The 11055-nt window shown below is 50.3% G+C and overlaps 1 protein-coding gene and 1 pseudogene across 1 annotated transcript; both read right to left on the bottom strand.

Annotated features, from left to right (window-relative positions):
* Positions 1-1080: 1080 nt before the first annotated feature.
* LOC116510203 lies at positions 1081-4787 on the bottom strand (annotated as a pseudogene).
* A 314-nt stretch (positions 4788-5101) lies between these two features.
* LOC116510202 (olfactory receptor 52K1-like) lies at positions 5102-6037 on the bottom strand. The gene has a single exon (XM_032219674.1). The coding sequence runs from the start codon at positions 6035-6037 to the stop codon at positions 5102-5104; it is 936 nt and encodes a 311-aa protein (XP_032075565.1).
* Positions 6038-11055: the final 5018 nt, after the last annotated feature.

Genomic DNA, 11055 nt, shown 5'->3' with positions numbered 1-11055 from the left:
GTGTGTGTGAACCCATTTAAAGCAGGCCGGACAAGAGGCATGGAAACACAGCAAGGACAGAAAGAGCCAAGGAGGAGAAGATTCCTGAGAGTGAGGACAATTAATCGATGGAAGGGCTTCCCTCCAGAGGTTGTGGGGGCTCCATCACTGCTGGCTTTGAAGAAGAGACAGGACAGCCATTTGCCTGGGATAGGATAGTCCAGCCTTGGCCCTTTTAAGACTTCCCAGAATTCCCCAAGCAGCCATGCTGGATGAGAAGTTCTGGGAGTTGAAGTCCACAAATCCTGAAAGTTCCCAAGCTTGAAAACCCTTGGTGTAGGGTCTTTACCTTGGGCAGGGGGTTGGACTAGAAGACCTCCAAGGTCCCTTCCAATTCTGTAACTGCTGGTGCGCTGGAGACAGTGGAGCTTAAAAGGCCCAATCTTGAGGAGTCGAGGGGTTCAAATGGTCCATATGAGAAGCAACGGAGGTTTTGGGACCAGATGGTCAGTAGGCACAGACTGGGAGCCAAGAACAGGCCGTCCCTGGACCGGTCAGCCCTGCCGTCTCACATACCCCTAAATCCTGTTTTGTCAGACCTGGAAGGATATTCTTGGGCAGAGGAAACAAAAAGCAGCACAAAATAAAATTGGGCAATTGGTTCACCCAGCTAGGTAACGTCAACAGTGCATTGATGATGTTACCTAGTTTGGTAATGAAACGCCTGCAAGAAAACAGCCGAGCTCAGAGAGCACCAAGGGCCCCACGGACCATCTCCCCCCTCCCCCTTCTAGCACTGGGCACTGAGTGGACTTTATCATTCTGCCAGGGGCTCAGGGGCCCTTGGAAATGAGAGGGGCAGCAAACATATTTAACCTCATTTCAGCAAAATACCATTGCTGACTTTAGGGATTTTCATCTTAATAGAAATTTGTGGAGATCCTCTTGGGGATATTTTAGAAACGGGTCAAAGTCGGCTGTCCCCGTTGGGGAGGGTTGTGGGTTGCTTCTCTCCACACCAAAGAAAAACCACATTTATGCAATTGTGGGTAATTCAGCCAGATTTGGGAAGCCCGGAGAGTTTCTTTCTCTGGAAGAGCTTCAGGAGGCTCTGATCTCTTTGGTTCTCACGCCGTAGATCAGAGGGTGGACAGTCCAGGGGAGGAGCAGGTAGGTTGCACTGAGGAGGTTGTGGACGTCCTGCGAGGCCGATTTGGCCAGCCGGAAGACGACGGATGAGGAGAGGCGAGAGGAGTAGCTGATGGCGATCACCATCCAGTGGGTGCCACACGTGTGGAAGACTTTGTGGCGGACATTGCCAGAGCGGATCTTCAGAGCCGTGTGGACAATCCGGCCATAGGAGGCCAGGAGGAGGCTGAGGTCGAGGAGGAATTCAAAGGACCGTAAGGCTAGACCCAGCCTCTTGTTCAGGACAGCCCCATGAGGGCCATGTGTTCACAGGCAAAATGGCTGATGACGTTGGAACGGCAGAATCGCACCCGGGAGGCCAAGGCCACCACCGGCCCAACAGTGCCCAGGCTTCTCACCAGGGACAGCAGCATCAGGAGGCTCAGGAGTTTGGTGGTCATGAGTTCTGCGTAGCGCAGCGGGTGGCAGATGGCCAGGAACCGGTCCAGAGCCATCATCAGAAGGACGTTGCAGTCCAGGAGGATGGTGAAGTAAAGGAGGAACATCTGGACCAGGCATTCGGTCAGGGAGATGTGGCTGCCAGAAAGAGTGGGAAGCCAGCCTCCCTCCCTGCCAGTTTCCACCTAGCATCTACTCACCGAGGAAGGATGAGCCACGCCAACTGCTCACATTGCGTGCGAAATCCTTTTGAAGGGCCAGACCAAGAGTTTCCTCCCTGGGTTGCAGTTCATCCCCCCCCCCTTCCTTATCAAGGCAGCACCCCAGCGAGAGGCCTTCCAGCGGAGCCTCAGGGGAGGAGCCAAGATCCATCCAGGTGGCAGAACTGGCTCAGCATGCCAGCTGGGAGTGGCCCCCTGGTCCTGTGGGCCAGGGGAGGAGTGGAGGGGCACCACCAGCTGACCCGTTGCTCCTAGCCCAGGTTCTCCCCCTGGCCCAGCTATGCACTTCCTCGTGTGGCCATTAGATGTCCTGGGAAGCCCACAAGCTGGGCAGAAAGAACACAACATGCAATAATAGGGTTGGAAAGGACATTGGAGGTCATCTAGTCCAACCCTCTGCTCAAGCAGGAGATCCGGACAAATGGTTCTCCAACCTCTTCTTGAAAGGTTCCGGTGATGGAATCCCACCCACAGCTTGGGTGGGATTGGAAGGCTGCCCTTATGGCTTCCACTTTGCAGAAAAAAATATTTTTCTTGCTGTGCTTCCTGTGAAATTTTGCATTGTTCCACCGCTGGCCTCTTCGTCACCTGTAAAGGGCCTCAACCCCCCCCCCCCCAAAGGCTCTTCTCCCAAGGGGGGGAGGCAGGGCCAGGAGCCACAGGCGGAAGCTGGCCAGAGGGAGCTCCAACCTGGAACTATGGAGGAATTTGCTGACAGTGACAAGCATCCCATTTGAGTGGGAGGGCAGAAGGTCTCCTGCCTTGGCAGTGGGTTGCATCCCTTTGATTCTATGGGGTAGATAGATAAGATACAAATAATAGATAGACAAGACTGATGGTAGATAGATAGAGGGAGGAATGGATGGATAGATAATATATAGTAGACAGACAGAGATGGGTAGATATGGATGGATGGCTGGATGATCTTTATGTCGGTTCCAAATAGCATCCTAAAGTAAATCAGAGTCCAAGTATTGCTCAAGAGTTCCAATTTATCAAGAGAGCCATGTTGGCACATCTGGGAAAACCTGAATCTGAAAGCTTCCCAGTTTTCCCCACCCAGTTGAAAGTTCAAGATCTTTCCCCCCCACACCCACAAGTCCATCCCATGGTCCAATCTCCCACTGCCACACTGGCAGCTTCCACCCATCCAGTTCCGGTCAGGTACAGAGGTGCAGAGACAAAGGATAATGACCTTGGCTTTCTAGAAAGAATGTTGTTATGGCTACATAGCATCTAACTCCGTACAATCCCCAACTCCCTTTTTCCCACCATAGAAAAGGCATAGTAGAAGAATAGAAAGTGTGGCAGGCCAGAGACCCAGGAGAAAAGAGGGCTGCAGGCCTGACACTTTATGTCATTTCAGCCAATTACCATTGGTAACTATTGCATTTCATCTTAATAGAAGTACTTTGGGAAATTTTTGAATATATTTTATTCATATAAAGGTCAGTCGTAAAGTTCATTGTCCTTGCAAGGGGTCATGGGTTTTTCTGTCATTACCCAAAGACTTTTTTTAAATCTATTTTTATTTTATTCAAAAAAAAAGTTAAAATACAAAACTCCAAATTTTATAAAAATGGCAAAGAAAAATTACAAAGCAAAGAAGACATTGAAAAAAGTGCATTAAAAATACCAACGCACATATGCATGTTATCCCACCTAATTGAATACTGATTCATATATTACTATAACATTAGTTTCCCTCCCCTTGCAAAACAGGCCCCCAAAGTTTTAAAACTATTAAATCTATTTGCAAATTATTGACCTGTCATCTATGTACTATATTAATGAACGAACGATTAACAGAAGAACAATAATAAGGCAAGGTTAAAGTATCAAACCCCTCTGTTAACAACCATTACTGTACTCAACATGGGTAGAAAATTTACTATGGCATCTTATCTATCCCAAGTAAGAGTGAAGAATAATTCCGTATTTGTTTCTTAATACCATCTCTTGTCAATTGTTGTCAATTCAATCTCCACAACTGGTCTCTCTTCCAAACAAAGTCCAGATGACTTTCTAAGTAGGTGTGATAAATCCATTGCCCAATCTCCTTCAATCCTCCTAGAGAAATCCTCCGTTCCGTCAGGATTCTGCTGTTGTAAAAGAACGCAGGCTGGAACTTCAGAGGTGGATGCAATCAACTCAGTTCTAAGTCTGTATAATCCGTAGGCATTTCCAAGAGGTTTGCAACCTTCGTATCACAATCCTTTTGTGAATCTAATTTATCGAGAGCTACATGCATCGGAATATTTTCCACAGCCGTTATCATTTCATCAAACTTTTAAAAAAGTTTCAACAAAAAATTGCATGTTACCAAACTCTTCCCAGGTATCAGCCACTATTCCTTGTCTGTAATCTGATATATTATTGCTCTACGTAACTTAACCAGGAAATAAAGAATACTAAGGCAAAATGAAGAAATAAATAAGATATTTTCTGAATATTTTGATCCAAGATAAGCAGAAAAATTTTAAAAAAAATGCGCTCCAAATATTTTGTAAATTAATACACTGCTAAAGCCCTGGGATAAGTCCAATGTTAATAAAATGAAAACACTTTCACTATCCAAAAACACACACTGTTTCCTTATAGAAAGGCAAAAGGTATTCAAAACAATCCAAATCACAAGGAATCCAGGAGCAGCAACTGCCAGAGAGACTTGAACTTCGGCAGCAAAAGTGACAGATTGTTAGCAAGAGAGAGAGAGAGAAGAAACCCCATTCTGTTCAGCAGCCATCTTGGGAAGGAACCCCAAAGAAAAAACCAGTTTTACCCAATTTGGGGTAACTCAACAAAGTTTCGGGAAGCTCAGGGAAAAATAGAAAATATGCCCTCTCGCTGCCTTTGCCCCACCTAAGATCAGGAGAGAAGCCGCAGCAGCAGCAGAGAGAATTAAGCCAGAGAAAGATCCTTGCCATCCTCTCTCAATGGACATTTGCCCCAAGCGTACTGAGCCACACCTCGAAAGAGCTTTATGGCAAGGACAGACATTCTTCAGGGGGCACAAGAATTAAAAGATGGAGGAAGGAGAACATCGAGCAGGAGGACCTGGCTGAAGGATCTGACCTCCCTTATACAACTTGCAGGACCAGAATAGGTTGAAAGTTGGAGTAAAAGTAAGACCAGTATGCACAAGTGGAGGCTGCTAGTGGATAACAACAAGCTGTGTGAAATGCAGAGCTTGGCCCATCAGCTGTTATCTCAGCTACTACCAGAAACATGGACCAATCATGGCTTATTTTTGGCCAAAGCCAAGAAAGTGGCTTCTAGATGGAGGAGGAGGAGGAGGAGAAAGATCAGAAGGTTTATTTTTTGGGAAAGAGCTTCGGGAGGCTGGCTCTGATCTCTTTGGTTCTCACGCCGTAGATCAGAGGGTGGACAGTCCAGGGGAAGAGCAGGTAGGTTGCACTGAGGAGGTTGTGGACGTCCTGCGAGGCCGATTTGGCCAGCCGGAAGACGACGGAGGAGGAGAGGCGAGAGGAGTAGCTGATGGCGATCACCATCCAGTGGGTGCCACACGTGTGGAAGACTTTGTGGCGGACGTTGCCAGAGCGGATCTTCAGAGCTGTGTGGACAATCCGGCCGTAGGAGGCCAGGAGGAGGCTGAGGTCGAGGAGGAATTCAAAGGACCTTAAGGCTAGACCCAGCCTCTTGTTCACGGAGATGTCGCTGCAGGAGAGCCTCATGAGGGCCATGTGTTCACAGGCAAAATGGCTGATGACGTTGGAACGGCAGAATCGCACCTGGGAGGCCAAGGCCACCACCGGCCCAACAGTGCCCAGGCTTCTCACCAGGGACAGCAGCATCAGGAGGCTCAGGAGTTTGGTGGTCATGAGTTCTGCGTAGCGCAGCGGGTGGCAGATGGCCAGGAACCGGTCCAGAGCCATCATCAGAAGAACGTTGCAGTCCAGGAGGATCGTGAAGTAAAGGAAGAACATCTGGACCAGGCATTCGGTCAGGGAGATGTGGCTGGCGGGCAGCACCAGGCTGAAGAGCATCCTGGGGAGGATGGCAAAGGTCCCAAAGAGGTTGACCGTCAAGAGCAGGGCGATGAGCAGGCACATGGGGGAGTGGAGGCTCTCCTCCGTCTTCACCGTGTAGATCACGATGGAGTTGGTGGTCACGATGAGGAGAAAGAGGCAGAAGAAAGGAAGGGCGAGGAAGGGCCTCCACTCCCGGAGACCTGGGAATGGGACGAGGGTGAATTCCACGTAGGACACGTTGGCTGTGCTGTTCTGCATCTCTGCTCCCGGAGCTGGCAGGTGGACGGAGCTCGGGCGGCTGACACCTCTGGATTCTGAGAAGAACCGTTGCCTTTTGGTCAACCCCAAGTTGGGTGAAGCCTTGCAGAAGAAGGTGATCCCACAGTCCTCCTCCTCCTCTTGCTCCGCACAAACCCAACTCCCTTCTAGCACTGATCCACCAAGCGGATCATGAAATATCTGCAGGAAAACCACCGAGCTCAGCGAGCACCAAGGACTCCAATAAGGATTTGATTAGGATTCCAAGGGTGAATATTTCTTGGGAAACATCTCTTTGATTGTGAGGGCTGACTGCAACTTTTCCTAAATGCTGCTCTATGGACTCCTACTCTGAGCAGAAATGTGGCCCGAATGACCTCATCAAACGGTTTAATACCTGGATCATTAAGAGAGGAAGCCCTTTGCCTGCGAAGAAAAGACGGGGCAGCCCAGAAAGTATCAGGGGAATGAAAGCAGAAGAAGAAACGAATCCTTAATGCATGATGGGAACTGCATGGAGTCAAACTAGGCCAGGACTCTTCAGAGAGAAGGAAGAGAAAAGGGGACCCCAGAAAGAGGGCAGAGATGAGCCACAAAGACCATCAGGGGCCTGGAGGCCGAACCGCGTGGGAAAGAACGGAGGAAGCAGGGAAGGTATTTTCTAACGGGGGAAAGGACAGGGTGGGAAATGAGAGCAATCCTCTAGTACTTGATGGTCTGCCACAGAGAAGAGGAAGGGATCCTCCAAAGCCCCCGGAGGCAGGACAGGAGGCAGTGGATGGAGACTCATCCAGGAGAGGAGCAACTAAGGAACTAAGGAAGAATTCCACCCACTGGTTGATGGTTCTCACCGTCAGAAAATGTCTCCTGGACTCAGCTTCCTTCCGGAGGTTATGGGTGCACCAACACTGGGGGCTTTTAAGAAGGGATTGGACGACCAATTGTCTGAAATGGTGTAGGGTCGACTAGAAGACCTCCATTCTCCCCTTCCATTCTCCCTCCCAGATGTCTTTAAAATAAAAGGCTTGCTCTGTGTGTGGAGGGGTCCCTTTTGGCCTCCTGGAATTGCAGTGCTCAGGGCCGGTTCAAGAAATGGGCCCAGGGAAGCCGGCTAGATTGAGCGGAGATGCCCCTCAGAGAATCAACCTTAGAGGACCGGGTGCCTACAAGACGGCCTCTCAGCCGTCAGCCTCCCCTCTCCGCCAGCTTTCCCCGTTCAAGTCCTGAAACCTCCTAGCATCTACTCACCAAGGTCCGAGGAAGGCCGAGCCATGCCCTCTGCCCACCTTCTGCCGGAGCCCCAAGGCCTGAAATCTCCTCCAAGGGATCCTTTGGGAGGATCAGCCCAAAGGTTTCCTCCCCGGGTTGCAGGTCAGGCCTCCTCCCCCCCCCACCACCGCCCACACCAGGGCAGCCCCCCTGCGGGGAGGGAGTCTTCCTCCAGCAGAGGAGAGAAGCCAAGGGGGCTCCAGGTGGCAAACGTGGCTCAGCAGGCGCGGGGGTGTGCAGCTTGCCAGCAGGGAGTTCCCCCCCCCCCCGGTCCTGTGGGATGCTGGGCCTGGGGAGCCCCCCCCCCCTCCAGCCCATCCGTGGCTCCTAGCCCAGGTTCTTGTCCTGGGGAGGAATTTCCAAGCAATGGAACAGCTTCCTTCCTGAAGTTGTGGGTTAGGGTTGAAAGGTTCTGGGCATCCATCGGACTGGGGTTGTATAAAGACTCCTGCCTTGAGCAGGGGGTGGACTAGCAGACCTCCAAAGTCCCTTCCAGTTCGACGACTTGATGAAATAGAGAGATAAGATACATATGACAGAGAGAGATAGAAGATACAAGACAGATGATATAGATATGGTAGACAGATAAGATAGAGATAGACAAATGATATAGATCAGTGTTTCTCAACCTTGGCAACTTGAAGATGTCCGGACTTCAACTCCCAGAATTCCCCAGCCAGCGAATGCTGGCTGGGGAATTCTGGGAGTTGAAGTCTGGACATCTTCAAGTTGCCAAGGTTGAGAAACACTGATATAGATGATAGATAGGAGAGAGAGAGAGAATTGATAGCAGATAAGATAGATAGAAAGATATAGAAATTAGATAGGTAGGTAGATATGAATGATAGAGATAGAGGGATATAGATGATAGATAGATAAATAGATATAGATAGATATAGATGGAGGGATTAATAGACAGATAGACATTTTAAGATAGACTAGAAAGAGAGAGTGTATGAGAGAGAGATGGGGTAGCTTGCCCTCCAGAAGCTGCCATCCCTGGAAGTTTTCAAGAAGAGGCTGAATTGCCTGAGGGCTCCTTGGTCTTGACTCCAGAAGTCTCCAAGATCCCTTTCAGGTGGAGGATCCTCTGACTCTCTAACTCCACGCAAGACCTCGGTCTCCAGCAAGGATCTGCCCAATGTTTCCAAAGCCTCAAAAGCCAGAGCAAGAACTTTCAGCCCCTTTTTTGTAAGCAAGCGAGGGCATAAGAGATCTCAAAAGGCCGGTCACAGCACCTTCTATTAATTCATATTTTTTCAGAGAAAATGTGGATGCATTGAGGAATGTTCAAAGGCCTCACAGGCAGTCCTTGACTTACAACCAGTTGTTTAAGGACCCTTGGAAATTACTGCCACCTCCCCAAAGATGCTCAATGGCTGGTAAAGCACTTCTGGCCGTCGTAAAACATTGCGCTGTCCTCTCCTCCCCCATCCCCCTGGTCACATGACCGATGCTTGGCAATTGGTTCTCGAGCGGGACAATTCCACACAGCAGGGCGTGGCCATGCCCAGGGGTTCTTGGTAGGCTTCTGGGCTGCCCACTTGGAGCAGGAGTTCCCTTGCCAAGCAGGAGGGCCTCTGCAGTCTGAACATGGAGAGCGGTGGTGGGTTTCAAAAAATTTTGGACCCTCTTCTCTCGGTGTGGCCTGCTTTCCGGGTCCGCTGGTGGAACCTCTTCTAACCAGTTCGGTAGATTTGACGAACCGGTTCTACCAAACTGGTGTGAACTGGTAGGAACCCACCTCTGATGGAGAGAGACCTTCTGAGGAGCCCATGGGCATGGGATGGGCAGGAGGAGGGAGGCAGGTTTGCTTGGCAGTAGCCCAATGGTGAAATGCAATTTTTTTTACTACCGGTTCTGTGGGTGTGGCTTGGTGGGTGTGGTGTGGCTTGGTGGGCGTGGTGTGGCTTGGTGGGCGTGGCAGGGGAAGGATACTGCAAAACCCCCATTCCTTCCCAATCAGCTGGGACTCGGAAGGCAGAGAATAGATGGGGGCGGGGCCAGCCAGAGGTGGTATTTGCCGGTTCTCCGAACTACTCAAAGTTTCCGCTACCGGTTCTCCAGAAATGCTCAGAACCTGCAGGATTTCACTCCTGCAGTAGCCCCCGTGTTTTGGAGTCCCTTTCCCCAGGTGGGACATGGGGAGGGGGTCCTCTTTGCATCTTGCGAGGGTCTCCAGAGAGGCCTCCCCTTGGAGCTGGCTCTGCCTCCTTGGAAGACGAATGGCTCATTGAAAGGAATGGGGGCAATGGGGATTTTCTTGCTGTGGATAAAGTTTCCTTGCTCAGTAGAGTAACAGGTTGGTACACAGGTAGTCCTCAACTTACAACCATTCATTTAGTGACAGTTCAAAGTTACGACAGCACTTTTAAAAAGTGACTCATGACACTCAACCGCCATTGAAGGATCCCCGTGGTCATGTGATCAAAATTCAGAGGCTTGGCAACTGGTTTCATATTTATGACGGTTGGAGTGTTCCAGGGTCAAGTGATCCCTTTTTACGACTACCTGACAAGCAAAATCAATGAGGAAGCCAGATTCACTTAACAACCATGTCATTAGCTTAAGAACTGCAGTGATTCACTTAGCAACTGTGGCTGGAAAGGTCATAAATTGTAGCAAATCTCATCTTAGCAATGGAGCTTTTGGCCTCAGTTGCAGTCATAAATCGAGGACCCTCTGTATCTAGTTTCCTTAGAGGTCAGAGGATGCTCTCCCTGCCTGGACTGGGAGGGAGGGGCTTCACTTGACCTCCCCCCCTCCCTCCCTCCCTCCCTCCTGCAGGCAAAGTTTCCGCAAAGGCCAGAAACTTTCTTTCCCCCGTGGCGGCTTCCCTGGTTCAAACTCTGATCCCTGGACAAAGCCAACAGCCTTCCCCTCCCGAGAGCCACGCTGAGCTCAGAGGCCAATTAGCTGTAATGAGCCGGACGTCCCGCAGGGCCCCCCAGGACCGGCTGGCACCAGGGCTGGCACAACAATTGCCACCATTGCCACCCCTGAGGCCGACAGGTCCAGCCTCTCCTTTGGGCCCTAATTTGTTGGAGGAAACTTTTCTGGGTGTTTTTCAGACAACTTTGCTCTCTCCCTGGCGTCTTCCTCGCTGTCTGCCTCCCCCCATGGCTTTTGCCCGGAGCCTCTGCTAATTGGGGCTCCCGAGGTGGGACCTACGCAGAAAGCAGGGAGGAAATTCAAGGTCTGTTATGGGCATGTGCGGACTAACAGAGCTGGAAGGGACCTTGGAGGTCTTCTAGTCTGACCCCCTGCTCAAGCAGGAGTCCTTATACCATTTCAGGCAAATAGCTGCTCAATCTCTTCTTAAAAACTGCTCCGGTGATGGAGCAGTCACAACCCCTGGAGAGAAGCCCTTTTCACTGTCAGGAAATTTCCCCTGGATTCTAAATTGGCTGCCTCCTTGCTTAGTTTCCATCCATTGCTTCTCATCCTGCCCTCTGGCGCTTTGGGCACTAAGCTGACCTCCTCTTCTTTGGGGCAGAGCCTTAAAAAAACCAACATAAAAGCCAACACAAACCTAGAATTAGGAAGAGATTTCTTGACAGTAGGGATTCACCCGTGGAATGGAAGTTGCCTCCAGATGTTGTGGGTGCCTCCATAGCAGGAGGTTAACAGCTGCAGCCAAAAGGTTGTAAGGTCAGGCCTGGTCACCCGGGCAGCTGCTTAATGGCCACAATGACTTCCAGCTGTAATTCTGGGCTCACTCGTGGTCATAGGATCCCGTTTGCTAAAAA

The sequence above is a fragment of the Thamnophis elegans genome, chromosome 6 (assembly GCF_009769535.1).
Source record: "Thamnophis elegans isolate rThaEle1 chromosome 6, rThaEle1.pri, whole genome shotgun sequence".
NCBI lineage: Eukaryota > Metazoa > Chordata > Lepidosauria > Squamata > Colubridae > Thamnophis > Thamnophis elegans.
This window is presented reverse-complemented; position numbering and strand designations above follow the sequence as displayed.